General features: G+C 33.8%; 1 protein-coding gene across 10 annotated transcripts in view; it reads right to left on the reverse strand.

The window, feature by feature from the left end:
• Window positions 1–20,892, reverse strand: part of DMD (dystrophin) — a 2,178,366-nt gene that overhangs the window by 1,411,375 nt on the left and 746,099 nt on the right. For all 10 annotated transcript variants that reach the window (XM_037821041.1, XM_037821045.1, XM_037821047.1 and 7 more), the window contains 3 exons: window positions 12,898–13,077; window positions 12,455–12,583; window positions 10,564–10,734 (listed from right to left, as the gene is read on the reverse strand). In XM_037821041.1, coding sequence (XP_037676969.1) covers window positions 10,564–10,734; window positions 12,455–12,583; window positions 12,898–13,077 — 480 coding nt within the window. The remainder of the gene's footprint in view (window positions 1–10,563; window positions 10,735–12,454; window positions 12,584–12,897; window positions 13,078–20,892) is intronic.

Genomic DNA, 20,892 nt, shown 5'->3' on the forward strand with positions numbered 1-20,892 from the left:
AGCAGGCATTAAACTGGAGACATAAAAGGTATTCATAAAACAAAAAGTCAGAGGGGTGAGTTCCATAAACACCCCATGAGGATGTTTAACCTAGAGTCATTCCTGGCACAGAGTAGGCATTCACTAAATAAATATGTCCTAAAATATATACATAAATGAATAACTAATTACTAGGGTGGCAGAATGAATATTTCAAGGATCCCTTGAATGACCTGGAATTTTAAATAACACAATTTTTACTGTATAAAATTGGAAAGACCTGACTGGTCAGCACTACATGTATGGACACATATTAACTGCTGGCAGATGCTAACAACATGATACCACCAGGCACAATAATAAAATTAGCAGATGTGAATAGGCTTTGGGATGTAGTACTATAAAATGAATAACTAATTCTTCAAGCAAGATAATACAAACTCAGACTTCATTAATAGGATGTGTAGAATCCAGATTTCCAGATCAAAGACTACTTGCATTTGTTATAGAGGAGGGATTTGAACTTTTCCCTTAATTCTATTTATTTATGGAACTCTTCCATTGATTCTATTTATTCCAAAGGGAATAAATAGAATCAATGGGTAGAAATTTTTTCAGAATCTGAATTTTAGGTTAATATAGGCACAACCAATTGGTGTTGCAAGTTTTTTAAAAGACCACTAATTTTAAGTAGTGAGTTTCCCATAGCTGGAAGAATAGAAGGAGAGGCTGGATGATGATATATTAGGGCTTACTTTAGAAAAAAAGACCTTTTTCACATGGTTACTTCCCTAAAATTGTATAACCTTACAGTAAACTCTTTCCTCTGAATTCAAAGGACTCTTTAACTACAGCAGTGTTATCCAATAGAAATAAAATGAAAGCCATACATGTAATTTAAAATGGTCTAGTTGCCACATTAAAAAGCAAAAAGGAACAGGTGAAATTAATTTTAATAATATATTTTATTTAACTGAATATGTCCAGAATATTATCATATAAATTCATACTCAATATAAAAGTTAATGAGAATTAAAAAAAAAGTTAATGAGATATTTCACATTCATTTTTTCATACTATGTCTTCAAAATCCACTGTGTACTTTACATTGACAGCACATCTCAATTCAGAGTAGCCACATTTCAAATGTTCAGTGGCCACATGTAGTTAATGGCTACCTAATTGGACAGTGCAGGCCTATAGTTAACTAGTATAACCATGACATTTAAAAGAATCCATAGCTTATTATTAGTTTGGGATGTGTCCCAGGAGTAGGGTCTTACCAATAATAGTTAAAATACTGGTGTTTTATTTAATAAATTGGAGTGGATTGAGATTATTCATACAATATCCATCTCATTCACTTGCATTCAGATATGGTTTTCTGAGAAGTTTCTGAAAGCCTACGGGGATAAGAAAGCTTATGGGAGGGGTCTGATACGTTAAATCAAGAACATCTATTTCTCATATATGTGTAACCCTATATTGTGTTTCAATATTTTGTACACATTTGAAGATAATGCTATTTGACTATTTAGAAATACAAAGATATGCTTTGTCTTTCTAAATAGATTTTTAATCCTTGGAGACAGGGAATATATCTTATACTACTCTGTATTTCACATAGCAAATAGAACAGGTATTTATTGAATGAACTACTGGTTTCAGAACTACGATTACATTAGTTGAATTAGTCAGTGACAACATTGCAACCAAATAACCAAAAATACTCATTCCAAACCCAATTATACTGGCCATGTTATCAGCCAGTTCAGACCTGCTATTTGACATCCGCGTGTTTAACACTCTTAGTTGGAACACAAGGAGGTGGAAAAACTTAACTGTTTTCCTTAAGAGTTGACTGGTTTAAGATTAGGTCATGACGATACTAATATTGAAGATTCTTTTTCTTTCATTTAAAGTGTCACATGCCATTCTTTAGTCTTCATTGTCTTAGTAATTAAGAATCCTGATAAAACTTTATCAAAGAAATGTGTAGTAAAAGCAAGCATCTATTATTTAATATCTCACTCCTGAGACCCCAAACTTTAAAACATATAAAGCATATAATGCCTCCGTATTCAATTCAGAATTATGATAAATTGCCTAAAGCAGTTAAAATAAATAGCGAATAAATCATCTTAATGATTGTGTAAATTACTTCTTCTGGATTTAAAAAATATATATTGCCACAGAAGAAATAGAATCACAATTAAATTACACAATGTTAGACAGTGTACACAATATAGTCTTAGAATACTCAGAAAATAAGCAAACAAAAGTTATAATATTGTAGGAAAAACTGTATACCAAGCATAGGTTTTGCACAATTTAATTTATTTACTTACCCTTTCATCTTAAGATCTTTGGCATGACCGTATAGTCAAACAAAATACATATAAAGTAGAACATAGGGAAAATAGTCAAACAGATAGATAAACAGACACATAAGAAAGAAGAGACAGAGAAACTGAGAAAGACACCACTTTGTTTTTCCTTGATTTTTTAATGTTTCAAATTGCTTAACAACTATCAATTGTGCTTTGCTGGGCGAATTAAGGATTAATGAAATTTAAGGCTTTGTTAAAGTTTTAGCATTAAAGGTGACTTATATAACATGTTAACAAACATTGACAGACTCTGAGGAAAAGCAAAATCACTTACAAACTTATTCAACATGAATTGAAAGCACTAAAAGTTACTCTAATACACTTTATCATTTTTAAAATTGAGTTGCCTTTTGGTTAAATATTACATAGATACACTAAAATAATAATGACTGTGTTTACACAGACACCAAAGTATACATTTGTTAATCTGGACTATGTAATCTCAGCAATCATGATAAATGTCCTCTACATTCAAATTATACTAAAATCTAAATTGAAAATAAATAATCCAAATGCTACAGATTGGTTTGTTTCAAATCAATGTCTCCTTTTTCCATTCTGTAACTTTGAAAATGTATTTCTTGTCATTACAATATTAATATAGGAAAGTAAGATAAGAATAAATCATGGAAACCAAAATGAATAAAGTTTCAAGGATCACTGATCTCCTTTAATATAGAAAAGACAGACTACTGATATGATATGAATAGTTATTTCAGATCATTTTAATTGCAGAGGGAAGAAAATTTACAAAGAAAAATAGGAGTGGGACAAAAATCAAATAAAGTGTCATGCAGACTTATTCCTTCACTTATTTTAAATTTATAAGAGCAAATTACTAGATAATATAAAAAATAATACTAAAATTTAAACAAATTGATTTGGAATGGGGACATTTCACTGGCTGCATTCTTTTAATATTAGGTAAGGAATTGGTTTGCATTTAATGCTTTGATGATTTGACAATGAAAATGAAAATGAGACAGCTTCTCAAATCTTTTAGGCTAATTATAAAACATAACCCAGTACATCATTATTTATTTTGAATTGGTGAGACTAATTTCATAGTCACATATTTCAGATTTGGATACAACATATATTAGCTGGTTAAGATATATTGGTGGGCCAAGTATCAGCCCGCTGTCTACTCTTTAAATTTAACATGAAATATTTCTCTACCACGTGATTATATGAACTTCATAGGAACAAATAAAATAGGAGAGGAAATTCAACTCTAAAATAAATGGCAGAGGAACACAGATAAAATTGAAAGCAAAAAGTAACATTTGGGACAATTTTATATTTTTTTACTTCTGGAATTATTTCGTTTTCTTTCTTCTCTTTTCCTTCTTCTTTTCTCCCTTGCTCCCTCCTTCTTTCCTTTCCTTCCTTTTTTGTTCAATTCTCTTTGCTTTTAATATAAGGAGCTGTACTGAAATTACTGTTTGAAGTGAAACTGGACATTTTAATGCTAATACATAAGAGCCAACAATAAATATTTGCTGACATAAATAGAAGTAATTAGATATGCTGAGAGTCGGCACGGTGGAGAGGAGAAAGCAATGGATTGGAATCTAGTGTTTTCCAACCAGGCTATCTAACTGTGAGAGCTTGGGCAACTCAATGACCCTTTCATAACCTCCTCTAAATATCTGAAAGTCTCTGGTCCTCAGAATGATTACTTTTGCATCTGCTGACTGTAGTTGGAGGAATAATTTTCTTTTTTACAGAACCACAATCATCATTCACCAAACAGCTTTTATCATTTCAAATGTCAATAAGACCCAGTTAGTTCTACAAATGACACTGCTCACCAGACTCAATTACAATCTACTTTGAAAACACTAAAAACGATTACAAAAGGGTTTTGCTTTTAAAATTTCAACAGAACTAACCCTGCTCTAGGGATAGTAATTACATATATGCAAAAAAGCCATGCTGTTAGCATAGAAATTCTGTCGATAGTTTCATTTTCTTTCTTATTTATTTCAGTGAAATAAAATTAACAGGTGTACTATCATATAGTTTTGGTATTAATCTGTTCATATTTCTTTAGAATTTGGGCTGTAAATAGTTCATATTTAATTCTGTGCAAATTATGCAGTATCTTCAGAATTTTATCTAAGTGTTCATCTATGTTTTTGTTATAATTCCTTTGTAGAAAATTTTACTTAAAAGGTTGTTTATATAACAAGGATAATTGTACCAATTAAAGGGCCATTTACTTTTCTGCAAAAGAAGGTGTTAAATTAGAATATGTTTAGAAATAGACTGCCAAGGGTAAAAAAATCAATATATTTGTATTGAAAAAGTTAATTACAGAAAATTAAGTTTTAAATACATTTTCAAATTGAATGTCTTAATTTGGCATTCCAAATCAAATTCATAAAATGTATCATTTATTTTCCACTGATGTTTAGGAGAATCAAAATATCTGTCTGAACTATCATGAAAGTGTCTACACAGCCACTATTTAAGATAGAATAGGCCCAACCATGTGGTTTTTTAATGATATAGTCTATGCTTTATGGGCAACTCATTAGCTCTTTCATAGGCTCCTATAAATATCCAAAAGTCTCTGGTCCAATAAATGATGGCTTTTGCATCTGTTGACACTGACTGGAGGTCAATAACACAAATCTTTATAACTATTACAGTCATTAAAACTATGAACATTTACATACATGATGCCAGACTGTCCAATCCTCGTGTTACAGCTCCAATACAAATACTGAAACTGCTACATGAATTTTAATAGCAATTTTCAAGGCCCATGTGTAAATTAAAGAACATAAAGTACATATATCCTTATAGCACATAAGTCTTAGTAGAGGAATGAAGATAGAGAACATGAATTCACCTTTCTTTTGGTTTGTATCAAATTTAGGGTCAATAATTTACATTTCAGCTCCTTAGAAAAGTGAAGTATTTCTAAATCTCTAGAGAAAAAAATCAACTACTAATTAACAAATTATGTGTGTAACTTTCATTATTGTTTGTTGTATCAAAGTAAATTAATTGTTTATATAAATAGGATATAGCTAAATAAAACACATTTAATCAAAATTATTTTGAAGTTTAGTCAAAATTATTTTGAAACTAGGTATTACAACATGACAAACTGTGATGTGCATTTTATTCATGAAATTCACTGCAGACTTTCTCACTCAGTCTTGAGACTTGTTATTTTTGTGTCAATCATCTCCTCAACCCTCACATGAAACTTTTAACTCTAGGCTAGCTCTCAGCGTCTCTAGGTCAGTGGTTCTTCAGGCCTGGTCCCTAGACCAAGGTTAACCTGGAACCTTATTAGAAACACAAATTCTCAGACTCCCACTCCAGATTTATAGTCAGAATCTATGGGGGTGGGAATCAGAAATCTGTGTTTTAACAATTTTTCCATATACCCACTAAAGTTTGAGAGCTACTGCTCTAGACTGACATTTCCTTTACAGTCCCATAGCTACCTTTTTATGTGAGGTCCCTTCTGTCTCTCATCTAGGCTATTGCAATGGCCTGATAACTGTTCTCCCTTCTTCCTGTCATTCAGTTGAATTCTCCTCACAACCTCTGCTGGACTAATCTTTCAACAGTGCCTGAAAAAAAAAAAACAACATCAAGAACTCCTCATTGCCTACTGAATTAAACATAAACTAGTAGCCTGCTTGCCAAGATCTCTCCACACTGTGTCTAACAATCCTTTTCAGCGATACCATCCACAACTAAGCTTCATGACCCATGTCATCTATTACAGATCTATTCCGTAATCAATGGAAATTACTCTCCACCGAACACTGTACACTCATGTCCTTTCGCAGGTTTATTCTGAGTTTTTACCACCTCTATGTTACTGGAGTGGCCACTACACTCATTAAGCAAGCAGTTTCTTTCACCTAGTTATCCATGAACATATCTTGTTTCACCATTAAACAATAAGCTCTTAGAATCCATCACAACTTACCTAGCAATAGAGCCCCCACAGTACCAAACACTCTGCCCTGAAAATAGATATGGTTGGTGAGAATTCATTCAGATCGTTCCCTTTTCACAACCCTTTCTTCATCAGTTCTTTAAGATCCACCTCAAATAACATCTCTACCAAATTACTGACTCCCCTCTGCAACTTGACTTTTGGTAGGAGGGAGAATGTTAGAGCCAACATAAGCAAGAGGACTAAGTAGTCAGTTTATTTTGGCCTTCCCATTTCTCTTTCTTTGCTTCTGCCTCCTTTCGCTCTCTTTTCCTGGTAGTATCTCCCCAGCATGCCTCCACATTCAGAGGCCCTAAAGCAGAGAGAGTTGAGACAAGGTATCCCTCTTCATTGGTTCCATCCACATTACCCAGGACTCTAAAATTATCTCTGATTCATTTTTGTAATTATGATCCTCCCCCATTAAAACTGTGATCTCCTCAAACTGATTTCATATAAATTAAGAAATATTAAACTTTCTTAAAGCTAAATGAAACTGGAAGTGATAGCATTTTATATATGTTAAGGGCCATATTTAGGGCAAGAAGAACTACCTAGTATTTCTTAAAGTGGTTCCCTTGATTATCTGTAAGCCTGGTCCTTGCAAAGGAAATAGCAAAGACATTTCTCCTTGGCCCCACTCCATTCCAGCAGAGGCCAGAAGGAGAAATCAGCTATTCTTTCATTATTTTTTTCCCATGAATTTTCTTGTCTCAACCTTAAAAACTGGGCCAAGTCTAATATATGTATATAATGATGGACAAATACTTCTATTAATGATTTTTTACCATTTCATACCTGCATACTAATTTATGTATATATTTTTAATGTATGGTTTTACATACCTTTTTGATCCTCACCACAATCTTGAGGTTAAAGTAAGACAGGCATCCTCTTCCTACTTTTGTAGATGAAATGAGTCTCTGAGAAGTTAAGGGGCATATCCAAGATCACACAACTAGTAATGGGCTCAGGTAGTATTTGAAGGAAGTTGTGTGGCTTTAAGTTAACTTTTTTTCATCTCACCATATTGCTCCTATTAATGGCTAAAATCCCCACTGAGAACTGTACCTAGCTGGACAAGTCCTAGGCCAATATGAATCCAGTAATCATTGCTTTCTGGATTTGGGATTTCTCGCCATGAATAGTCTTTGCAGGAGACATAGGGGTACCCAATTTTGAATCCTCCACCAAATGGTGAAACCAGGAATTATCAGTGAGTTTTCAGGATATATTTTTGCTCTACTTAATTGCCATTTCCAGTTGACTTTCAAAAGGCTATCCTGAAATTAATTGTTATATTCAGTCTATAGTCTACCTACATTTAGTTTCAATTTATTTTTATTTGTGTGGTTGTTTAATCACCCTAGATTTTCCACAGATTATTCTCATAGGTGAACCTAGCCATATTTGAAAGTCATATCCCAACCCAACCTTACCCTGCATTGACGCTATTATACTATGAGCTGGACTTTGGGATCAAAGGCTATGCCTGATACTTTCATCCCTTCTCTACTTCCCCTACCCTATAGGTAAACACACATACACACACAAAAAAAAACTAGGTAAAATCTCTTAAATTCCTTATGGCCTCAGAAAGAACTCATTGAACTGTCAAAGTTTAGAAATGGCAGGAACTTTTGAATTTAGCCAACCCAGAAATTTTACACCATGTTCTATGGGCAGAATTTGTACCACAGAAACTTCATCATAGGGAGAAGAAAGATAAAAGGGAAGAAATTTCCCCATCCAGTTACCCCACTGTTATCCATTTTATAATTTCCCTTGTAAATAATAACTCCTTTGGGGGGGGGGAGATTTTCCCTTTACAAATCACTAATCTAGGTCAACTCTTTTATCTTACAAAGGGTGAAATGGAAGTGTGGAGAAATCATGTCATGCCTAATACTGGCAAAGTTAGGCCTAGAATTCATTCTTCTAAGTCTATTGTTCTTTCTACTATACCGTCTGATTGCTGGGATTACTGCATCATCAAACTGTACATCTCCATGAACAACTATTGGAGTTAAACATATATAAAGACTGCAGTAAGTACTTTTGTGTTTGCAAACATATTTCTTGAACAAGTATCTTTTACATCTTTGTATCTTCCCACACCCTTAGCACGATGGATGCTCAATATCATTAGTTGATGCAATTAATAAACAAGCAAAGTTTCATATGTTTTATCTCCATATTTATGGGTTTCATAATCATTACAAAGCATAATGATCTCCCCAGAGCCCAAAAACAGGGTTGCTATTTCACCCAGCTGTCTCTACTAATTTGGAGAAAAAGGAACACTTTGAAAAACAAAAATGCCCTAGTTTTATTAATATAATTGAAAACATTGATTTAAAATATCACATGCCTTTCTCCTGTAGGAAAACTAAAATAAGCTCATTGAGTGTTTCACATGATACCTTATTTTAGGAAGTATATTCCCAAGTTTGTTCAGAATATAGAATTAAAATTCACAATTACACATCAGCCATGCATGTTAAGTCGATCAGCTTTTATAGTGGAGGATGCATTCAACCCATTTTCAATATTTGCAATTCACAATATTGTGACTTAATTGATCTCAACCTACTGGGGAAAGAATCAAGAATATCATTCTTTTCTCTGAAAGTTTCCATAGTTTAGTAATTCATTAAAAAGTTTATATACATATATGTGTGTATATATATATGATGGCAAGAATAAAAAACTTAGGAACAAATTAGTAGTAGTAATGAAGTATCCATTTTTTTAGATGATTGAAATGAACAACCTTTTGTTGTTCAGATATTATATAAGCTATTGATATCTCCAGAAGTAAAAGCTATTGTCCTTTTAAATAATTGAGTAAATACTTATACAAACCAATTATACACAGAAAATAAAATTTCAGAGCCTATTAAATATTTTTTCAGGTGAGAATGACTTATTTAAAATAAAAAATTTTAAGAGTAGAACATAAATATTACAATTATGTATGATGAAGTAAGGTAAGCAAACATCATTTTGCTTTGTGAAGGTGTGTTTTGAAGGGTAACTGTGTTGTATGCAGAAAATATTTAGAATTCATTATACTATAATTCAATATATTTTGGAAACTAAATATGTACTACTATACATAACACAATGATACATCATAATGTCTCAGGAAGTGTAGCAATTGTGGAGTCATGCTACTATTGTGTCTGAATTTATCAAAATAATTTCTTAAAAACTTTCTCCTATTTTTCTGGGAATTGCCACTTACCTGACACATTACACTATATATTTTTTCAAAATAAATAAAATTTTTACTCATTTATGATTACTTTTAGCTATCTATATACCTAAATACACATATTTTATATATATATATATATATATATATATATTTGTATTTGAAAGCATATCTTATATACTGAAAAGTGCATCAAACTACACTATATAAATTTAGGGGTAATTCCTTGCATTTAAAATACTTCCAAAAGAAATGGAATTCTATAATACTATACTTATAAATTATTGCAAGCTAACTATTAGATAAGATTTTGTCTCCATTAAATGTTACACAAATATAAGGGTTATCATGCAAAAGTTCCATATGCCCTGGTTCTTCATTTAACAGAATAAATATAAACAGGAATATAAAATTACAAAAATTAGGAAGTATAAGCTTTTCAGTTATTTGTTCTCATGGCTTGAACATTTCATTATAGACTAATGGATTTCTGTCACAGTGTCTGGAACTAGCAAGAGAAAGTTAATGATACACACACATACACACGTGCACACAACTAATAAAGTGGTACAAACACACCTTAGATCGTGCAGGAGATGTACAAGGCCTTATTATGGATAGTTCATCCACATTACACACAAGCAATATTATATTTGGCAAAATACGTCAGTAGTACTTTCTTTAGATAGACATCTTTTGTGCTTTTTTTTTTTTTGCCTGCAGCATGCTATTTGTTACTTTGCTGTAGGTGACCCCTGAAAGTACATATGTAAACCAGTGCAGAATGCAGTTCTAAGATAGCTGTGACAGGAAAAAGAATATATCTGAAAGAGAAACATTGATATCTCCCAAGAGATTCAGTGGTAAAATTTCCTTAAATACATTTTGGCCTTCATTTTTCTTTTGAAAGCCTTGTTGTGGGGCTTGTTTGGCCCCTTCAGAGTACTGCATAACCTTCGCAAGAGATCATTTAGTACTAGTTTCCACCTTGGAGCAGATCTTCCTACCTTTCCAGTATTAATTCTGTGAGAAATGGCTGCAAATCGATGGTTGAGCTCTGAGATTTTGGGCTCTATTACTTTCCTGCAGTGGTCGCCGCGGTTTGCCATCAGGTTTGCTGCTTGGTCACGCGTGGAGTCCACTTTAGGGCGCATGTCATTCATTTCAGTCTTTAAACGCTATAATCCATGAGCAAGAGACAGGGCTTCAAGTTAGTAAAAATTGGAAGTTGAGAGGGGGCGGGGGACAAGAGGAGAAGTGAGAGGAGAGAGAGAAGGGAGAACAGGAGGGGGGTATGCAGAGGAATAGAGAATGAGGGAAAAAGCCAACTTCCATAACATTGGAGTAGAATGAAAATATGTATGATCTCAGGAAAACAGGTCATCGTCATCATTTAAGTTTGATGTATGTCTCTTTAAAGGGTTTATGTAGTCTGAGGAAGGACAAAGGATTTGTGCCTGACTTCTCTATGTTGTCCATGAAAATCATAATATTTGATATTTTGAGACAGTCTTATCTGTACAGAATTTAATAGTTGTGAAACAACCTAAGTATGTTATGTTTTCAGTTGGGAAGGTAGCTAAAGAACAATTTTCCATTCCTTCCTCGTGCTTCCTCATGCTTCCCTGTTCTCTTTGTTTTATCATGTTGAGTGCTGTGGAGCATACCGATTTTCAACAGAAAGAGATTCTGTGCCACATACAGAGGCATTGAGGTCGGGTCTAGCTGACCCAAGCAGTCAGAGAGGTTGTAAGTTAAATAATCCCATCCCTACTATTTGAAAGACCTTGAAGGAATTTAACTGTAGATGACATCCCTGAGTGTATATCAAATGAGAAGGAGGAGCACAATGAAGACCCACATCAAATTGAGCTCCCGACAATAGGAAAAATATGTTTTGGAGATAGCCTGAAACACCTTTGAGTTTCCCATTGAATATGAATTGTAATCTGTGGAAAATATCAACTACTTAGGGAAAAAAAAAGGATTTTTTGGACACATTTTATGCTAATATTTTTGAATATTCTTTAAATAGTAGCCCACTAGTCAAAATGAATTATTGAAAATTTCAGCAAAAAAATAATTGACTTAAACTACATTCCTTAAAATTCAAATCTTCCTATTTAGTTGAGATAGAATATGTCATAAAATAGAAATAATATAGTATTAAGTATATTTGCACATAATGCCTCTCATATTCTTTTATGGGAACCACGTTTTAAAGGAAAGTTCAATTTGCCTTTGGGAAACAAGACTTAGGATGTCCTAGTAATTGGTTTAAATACATAAATAGAGAAAACATGAACCCATGCTTACTTTACATAGTTAAAAATGAAAACTTCAGTTTTTATACAAGCCTATTATTGTTACTAATTACCAGGATTTGGCTCTTGCATAGGCAAAATGTCCAGATGATTGGGTTTTAGGTGTTTACTCAATTGGTCTGTGAATGATGGTGAGAAACTGATCTTTGTGTTAGACAAAGACCTACTGTTAATATACCTTTAAAATGGGCAGGCATTTAGAATATGAAAATAAATCCTGGAATCCCTTTCTTCGCAGATTCAAATTGAGTGTAATAAGATCAGTGGTAGTTTGGACAGACATTCAGACTACAGAACTCTTCAATCTCATTATACAACCCTCCTCCTCCCACCACCACCCCCCATTTCAAAGAATTAAGTTAGGAAGTGAGGAAGTTAGGGAGTTGGGAAGAAAGAAAGGAAAGGGAAAGGGAAAGGGAAAAGGAAAGAGAAAGGAAGAAGAAGGGAGGGGAGGGTAGGGAGGAAAAATTGGCTCAATCTTATTAAGATGTCCTTGGTGTCTTCTAGGACAGAGATGATTGATATAACCGTTGTACAGTTTGAAAATTACTTTTCAGAATGCTTTATTTGCTACCTTAAGCACATCTTCCTTTTGCTGGGGTTTCTTTTTCTCAGATTCATCCAAAAGTGTATCAGCCTGCATGATCCAGCTTGTGATATGATCCACATTCTGGTCAAAAGTTTCCATGTGTTTCTGGTATTCCTTAATTTTACAGAGACATACCATGGCATATTATTGGTTAGACAATAATTTAAAAATATTTGTCTTACTTTCTACAATTTTAGAAAGGCAAAAAATTAGTTTTCTTCAAATTACTTTGTAGTGGGCTCTATATAGAATATAGCACAAACATGGAGAGGCATTTATTAAAATACAGTTGTAGTTAGTGAATTAAGAGTCGGCATACATGCGGAGTTGAGGAATTTTCAAATGCAAATGTTACTATTGAATGCTTATGTAATTTTTGTTTTTCAGTGAATGAGAGGGGTGGCAAAGCTTCCAGCCTCTTTACTTACCAACAAAAGGTTTAACCATTCTTCTGCTCTGGAAGTGACAGCTATCCAGTTACTATTCAGAAGACTGAGTTTATCTTCCACCAAGGTTTCCTTCTTGCCCAAAACCGTTTTCAAGGACTCTCCTAGCTCTGTGACACTCTTCAGGTGAACTTTCTGTTTCTCAATCTCCTTCTGTGTAGCCTGTGAAAAGGACATCATTTGAGTTTTAAGTAAAAAATTGTGGCCTTGAGATTTAATGCTCATGAAATGGCAACATTTACGGTTACCATGGTAAGATTTTTTTATTAGAGAAGTTGTGAGTTTACAAAACAATTATGCATAAAATTCAGGATTCCCTCACACCACACCACCACCTTGCATTGGTGTGGAGCATTTGTTAATATTGATGATAGCACTTTTTAAAAACAATTGTATTATTTTTAACAGCAGTTACCTTTGTTACAAGTCATGAAAGACTATTAAAATAGTTCTACCTATCATCCATTATTTACATTAGGTGCATTTTTTTCCATATGCCACTGTATTATTACCACCTTGTCATAAATTTGTTGTAACGCATGAATGAACATTCTTATGCTTGTACTAATAACTATAGTCCATCGTCTACATAGGGTTCACTGTGCTGTACAGCCCTATATTTTCAATTTTTATTCTAGTAATAATACATCCTAAAGTTTCCTCTTTTTTCCACATTCACCTGTATAGCTCAGAGCTGTTGATTACACTCACAATAATGTGCTACCATCACCACCAATCATTCCCAAACCTTTACCATCAAACTGAATAGAAATTCTGTACAAGTAACAACTCCCCATTCTCTAACCCCAATCTATCACCTAGTAGCCTATATTCTCGATTCTAACTCCATGAGCTTATTATATTCAGTTCATAACAGCAAGATCATACAATATTTATCCTTTTCTGTCTGTTTTTTTTCACTAAAAATAATGTCCTCAAGGTTCATCCATGTTGTTGATCATATGCAATACCGCATTTTGTTTCTTCATTGGTTGATGAACACCTGGGTCGCTTCCGTCTTTTGGCAATTGTGAATAATGCCACTATGAACATCAGTGTGAAAATTTCTGTTTGAGTCCCTGCCTTCAGTTCTTCTGGCTATGTACCTTGTAGTGGGATTGCCAGAACATATGGAAATTCTATTCTTAGCTTCCTGAGGAACCACCAGACTCAGTGACTACATCATTTTACATTGCTACCAGCAAAGAATGAGTGTTTCTATTTCTCCACATCTTCTTCAACACTTGCAGTTTTCTTTTTTTTTTTAATACTAGCCATTCTAGTAGGTGTGGAATGATATCTCATTGTGGTTTTGATTTGCATTTCGCTAGTAGCTAGTGATGTCGAGCATCTTTTCATGTTCTTTTTAGCCATTTGTAGTTCCTCTTCAGAGAAATGTCTATTCAAGTCTTTTGCTCATTTTTAAACTGGGTTGTTTATCTTTCTATTTTTGAGTTGTAGGATTTCTTTATATATTTTGGATATAAAACCCTTATCAGATGCATGGCTTCCAAATATTTTCTCTCATTCAGTAGGTTGAGTAGGTTGTCTCTTCACTTTCTTGACAAAGTACTTTGATGCAAAAAAGTTTTTAATTTGGGGGAGGTCTCATTTATGTTTTTTTTTTTTTTCTTTTGTTACTTGTGCTTTTGGTGTAAAGTCTAAGAAAACCTTGTCTGCCGCAAAATCTTGAAGATGCTTCCCAACATTTTCTTCTAGGAATTTTATGGTCCTGGTTCTTATATTTAGGTCTTTGATACATTTTGAGTTAATTTTTGTATAGGGTGTGAGATAGGGATCTTCTTTCATTCTTTTGCATATGGATATCCAGTTCTTCCAACACTATTGGTTGAAGAGACTATTCATTTCTACTTGAGAGGACTTGGGAGCCTTATCAAATATCTCCTGGCCATAGATATGAGGGTCTATTTCTGAAATCTCAATTTGATTCCATTGGTCAATATATCTATCTTGATGCCAGTATCATGCTGTTTTAACCACTGTAGCTTTGTAATATGCTTTAAAGTCAGGAAATCTGAGTCTTCCAACTTCATTCTTCTTTTTCAAGATGTTTTTGGCTATTTGGGTCCCCTTACCCTTCCAAATAAATTTGATAATTGACTTTTCCATTTCTGCAAAGTAGGCTGTTGGAATTTTGATTGAGAATACATCGAATCTGTAAATCAATTTGGGTAGAATTGGCATCTTCATGAAACTTAGTCTTCCAATCCATGAACACAGAATGTCCTTCCACTTACTTAGGTCTTCTTTGATTTCCTTTAGAAATGTTTTGTAGTTGTCTGTGGACAAACCCTTTACATCCTTGGTTAAACTTATTCCTAGATGTTTGATTGTTTTGGTTGCTATTATATATGGAAATTTTTTCTTGATTTCCACCTCAGATTGCTCATTATTAGTGTATACATACACTTCTGATTTTTGCATGTTGATCTTGTATTCTGCCACTTTGCTGAACTCATTTATTAGCTCTAGTAGCCTTATTGTAGATTTTTTGGGACTTTCTATATATAGGATCATGTCATCTGCAAATAGTGAAAGTTTTACTTCTTACTTTCCAACTGGGATGCATTTTATTTCTTTTTCTTGCCTAACTGCTCTAGATAGAACTTATAGCACAATGTTGAATAACAGTGATGACAGTGGGCATCCTTGTCTTGTTCCAGGTATCAGTGGGAAAGCTTTGAGTCTTTTACCATTGAGTACAATGCTAGCTGTGGGTTTTTCATATATACCCTTTATCATAGTGGCAACGTTTCCTTCTATTCCTATTTTTCAAAGTGTTCTTATCAAGAAAGGATGCTGTCTTTAGTCAAATGCCTTTTCTGCATCAATTGAGATGATCATGTGGTTTTCACCCTTAGATCTGTTAATGTGGTGTATTATGTTAATTGCTTTTCTTATGATGAACCACCCTTGCATACCTGGGATAAAACCAACTTGATCATGGTGTACGATTTTTCTAATGTGATGTTGGATTCAATTTGCAAGTATTCTGTTGAGAATTTTTGCATCTATACTCGTTAGAGAAATTGCTCAATAATTTTTTTTTTCTTATAGTATCATTATCTTGCTTTGCTATTAGGGTGATGTTAGCCTCAAAGAATGAGTTGGGTAGTGTTCTCGCCTCTTTTTTTGGAAGAGTTTGAGCAGGACTGGTATTAATTCTTGTTGGAATGACCAGTAAAATTCACCTGTGAAGCTATATGCTCATGGGTTTTCTTTGTTTGGAAGTTTCTGATGACTGATTCAATCAATTGCAAATTTACTTACAATTGGTCTGTTGAGGTCTTCTATTTCTTGTAGAGTCAGTGTAGATTGTTCGTGGGTTTCTAGAAATTTGTCTATTTCTCTGAGTTGTCTAATTTGTTGGCATACAGTTTTTCATAGTAACTTCTTATGATAATTTTTATTTCTGTTGGGTCAATAGTAATGTCCCTGGATCTGATTTCTGATTTTATTTGCATCTTCTGTCTTTTATTCTTTGTCAGTCTAGCTAAGGATTTGTAGATTTCATTGATCTTCTCAAAGAACCAATTTTGGTTTTCTTAATTCTCTCTAATGTATTTTTTTTTTACTTCTCAATTTCATTTATTTCTGCTCTAATCTTTTCCTTCTGCTTGCTTTGGGATTAGATTGCTCTTCTTTTCTAGTTTGTCCAAGTGTGCAGTTAGGTCTTTGATTTTTACCTCTTTCTTGTTTTTTAATGTAGGCATTTAGGGCTATAAATTTTTCTCTCACCACTGCCTTCATTGTATCCCATAAGTTTTAATATTTTATATTCTCATTTTCATTCATGTCAAGATATTTACTGATTTCTCTTGCAATTTCTTCTTTGACCCATTGATTGTTTAAAAGTGTGTTGTTTAACTTCCATTTTTGTGAATTTTCCAATTCTCCAACTATTATTGATTTCTAGCTTCATTGCATCGTGGTCAGAGAAGGTGCTTTGTATAATTTCAATCTTTTAAAATTTATTGAGACTAGTTTTATCACCCAAAGTGCATTCTATCCTGGAGAAGGATCCATGAGCACTTGAGAAAATGTATATCCTCCTGTTTTAGAGTACAATGTTCTGTATATGTCTGTTAGATCTAGTTCATTTATCATATTATTCAAGTTCTCTGTTTCCTTATTGATCCTCTGTCTAGATGTTATATCTATCGATAAGAGTGGTATATGGAAGTATTCAGCTATTATCGTAGCGACATCTATTTCTCCTTCATTATTGTTAAGGTTTGCCTCATGTATTTTGGGGCACCATGGTTAGGTGCATAAATATTTATGATCGTTATTTCTTCATGGTGGATTGCCCCTTTTGCTAATATATAGTGTCCTTCTTGGTCTCTTATACCAGTTTTGCACTTGAAGTCTATTTTGTCCAATATTAATACAGGTACCCCTGCTTTTTTTTTGGTTACTGCTTGTGTGGAATATCTTTTTCCATTCTTTCACTTTCAACTCATTTGTGTCTTTGGGTCTATGGTGAATATCTTATAAACAACATACAGTTGAGCTGTACATTTTTTCCATTCTGCCAATCTGTGTCTTTTGATTGGGAAGTTTAATCCATTAACATTCAATGCTATTAAGAAAAAGGTAGTACTTACCTCAATCATTTTATTCTTTAGTCTTTATATGTCATATCTTATATTTGTCTCTCTTTACCCTTTCAGTTTCCTTAATTGATAATCTTCATTTCTACACTCTACTCCAAGTCTCTCTCTCCTGTCTTTTCCTTTCATCCTGCAGAACTCCCTTTAGTATTTCTTGTATGGTAGGTCTCTTGTTGATGAACTCCGTCAGTTTCTGTTTACCTATGACTATTTTAAACTCTCCCTCATTCTTGAAGGACAGTTTTTTCCAGACATAGAATTATTGGTTGGCATTTTTTTTTCTTTCAGTACCTTAAATATATCATAACACTGCCTTCTCACCTCCATGGTTTCTGATGAGAAATTGGCAGTCTTATCACAATTCTCTTATATGTGACAAATTGCTTTTATCTTGTTGCTTCAGGATTCTCTCTTTATCTCTGGCATTTGACATTTTGATTAGTATGTGTCTCAGAGTAGGTCTATAAGGGTTTATTCTGTTTGGAGTATGTTGCACTTCTTGGAAATGTATATTTATGTCTTTCATAAGAGTTGGGAAATTTTCAGCCATCATTGCCTCAAAAATTCTTTCTGCCCCTTTCACCTTCTCTTCTCCTTCTGGGACACTCACAACATGTATGTTTGTGTGATTCGTTCTGTCATTCAAATCCCTGAGACTCTGCTCATTTTTTTTTCATTCGTTTCCCTATTTGTTCTTGTAGTCTGTAAGATTTCAATTATCCTGTCTTCTAGTTTGCTGTTCCTTTATTCTGCCTTTGCGTATCTGCTCTTGTGTGCCTCTAGTGTATTTTTAATTTCACTATTGTGCCTTTCATTCCCATAAAATCTGTTATTTTTATTTGCATGCTTTCAAATTCTTCTTTATGCTCACCTAGTGTCTTCTTGGTATCTTTTATCTCTTTAGCCATCTCCTTGAATTGATTCAGGAGATTTGTTTGAACATCTCTGATTAGTTGTTCCAAATTCTGTATCTCCTCCATATTTTTAATTGGCTCCTTTGCATAGGCCATATCTTCCTTTTTCTTAGTATGGCTTGCAATTTTTTGCTGATGTCTAGGCATCTGATTATCTTGATAGGTTTATACTGATATGGTTTTACTGTCAATTGGCTTTATGTTAAGGCTCTTCTTTGACACTTGGTTCAACTTATTCTAGACCTTTAGAATAGCCTGTGTTTAACTGACCAGATTTTTTCAGCTCTCCTTCACTTGATTCTTGCCATATGGCAAGATTTTGCAAGGGTTTAAACCTAAAATCATGTACAATTATCTATAAACCACAAAAATCAACCAATGTACTTCGCAGTGTCATTACTGGGTAATGTGAAAACATATTTATATATAAACATGATTAATTTGTATTTATTCATAACTATGCACAGTTAATAAACATATGCATGGCCCATCCAAATATATCTATATATTTACTTAACATGTTCATCTATTGCCTAAAAGCAGAGCTTAGAAACCCTATGTACAAATAAGGAACTGCTTTTGAAAAAATTAGCAACTTTGGTGCTATTGTATCTCCACAGCAGGAATGTCTAGCCTTTTGGTGCCAAGGGCTCCTTTGGCATCTGGTGAAGCCTAGAGATGCCTTTTCAGAAGAAAGTTTTTAAATGCATAAAATAAAATATATAGGATCTCAAAGGACACCAATTATGCTGAATTACAATATTAATTTTTTTTTAAATTTATGATATAGTAATTCATGTTTTCTAACATGTTAACTAACAAGGTCTTTAAATGCAGTAATTTCAAAGTTTTGATGAGCATAAATGGTATTTTGCAGTATATGCAACGACTGGAATATGATATAAAACTGTCATTTTTACTAGTGACAGAATCACACGTATATTACTGGGGTTTGCTGCTCACATTCATAATTGAAGGAGATGCTTAATTTCAGTTAGAGGTGAATGAAAATAAAGGTAAATTATTTTTTTCCAATCCAAATTCACAGAGCTTCTCAATTCCATAGATAGATCCCAGATTTAAACCCCCATTTCCTACCACTTGTTTTACAAAACATAAAAACTCACACATTTAATATCAGAAGTAAGGTAGAGAGCTGCTAGAAAAAGTGATCTTAGTACAAATGTGGCGGCCTACCTGACCTACAGGTCCTTTTTTGGAACATGTTACAACTGACCATGTGATCGGCTTCCACATGCCTGCATCTCCCCTGATCACTCCCCTACCTCCCTACACAAGCCAGCTGTTGGACATCCACAGGGAGGTAAAATGGAGCAAAAAAGATTCTCTTTCAAGAATGTTTAACGAGAGAAATAGATACAAGATCGGAAAAGCCTTCTTGAATTGGAGCTGATGCCTTCACCAGAGCAAGCCAAAACCACAGCAAGACAAAATCACTGAGCAGTAGCCATAAGAAAGTAGAAGATGTCCACCTGCATAGAGATAAATCAAACATGCACACAGAGCAACAGAGGTGGGCCAAGTAAAGTGGAGATTTATGGTCTCTATGAGGACAGGCTAAACCTTATTTCTTATTTCCAGATATTCTTGAGGTATCTTTTCTCTTTATTATAAACCGAAATAGCTCTTGTGAGTATTTTTCCTACACACTCACAGGCTCTGGTCCACTCAAAATCACCGTATTTTTGCTTTCTTTTGATTTTACGTTTGATATCAAATAAGCAGAGAGGATAAACGAGGGAAAAATAAGGTTGCATGGCAAAAAATTATCTATGAGAGAATCAGTGTTTCCTCAATTCTAAGACATTCTTTTGCATTTGTGTTTTTCTTTTCATGTATAAAAAAGTCTGAAATTAAGATGATTAATCCTAAAGAAATTTACCAACTACCACAAAGAGGTATATTTATAATATAGGTGTCATTTGTTGCACATGGGTGAGCTTAGCAATGCATAGAAGGAATTGTTCGTGTATCAATCTTAAAGGTTTATTGAGCTCCTACCATATGCTAGTGTGTATTCTAGCAGGATCACAGGTGTTTCCACATAGTTAGCTTTTTTCAGAAAATTATGACAAATATCCTTTGGGTGGACAGAGCTCCTCAGGAGCTTGACTTGTGAGTGGATATGGGATAGATTTCAGCCCTTGCACTTGTTTATCTGCCCTCTTGTGAAATACACAACCTTTACAAACATAATTGGTGGCCACTGCGCTACGTGCTTCAGATAAAATGATAAAGAAGCGAAGTTCATGTCCTTATAAAACTTATATCCAAATGTGAGATTGTCACAGATATTGAAATAAATGCAATTGAGCATACTCAGCTTCCCATATCCCAGGCTAGTGGCTTGTCACTCCAGTTGATCTATTTGCAAAGGTAACATCTGGCAAAATTGAATTTTAATTTTA

This window comes from Choloepus didactylus, chromosome X (assembly GCF_015220235.1).
Source record: "Choloepus didactylus isolate mChoDid1 chromosome X, mChoDid1.pri, whole genome shotgun sequence".
In the NCBI taxonomy this organism is placed as follows: domain Eukaryota; kingdom Metazoa; phylum Chordata; class Mammalia; order Pilosa; family Megalonychidae; genus Choloepus; species Choloepus didactylus.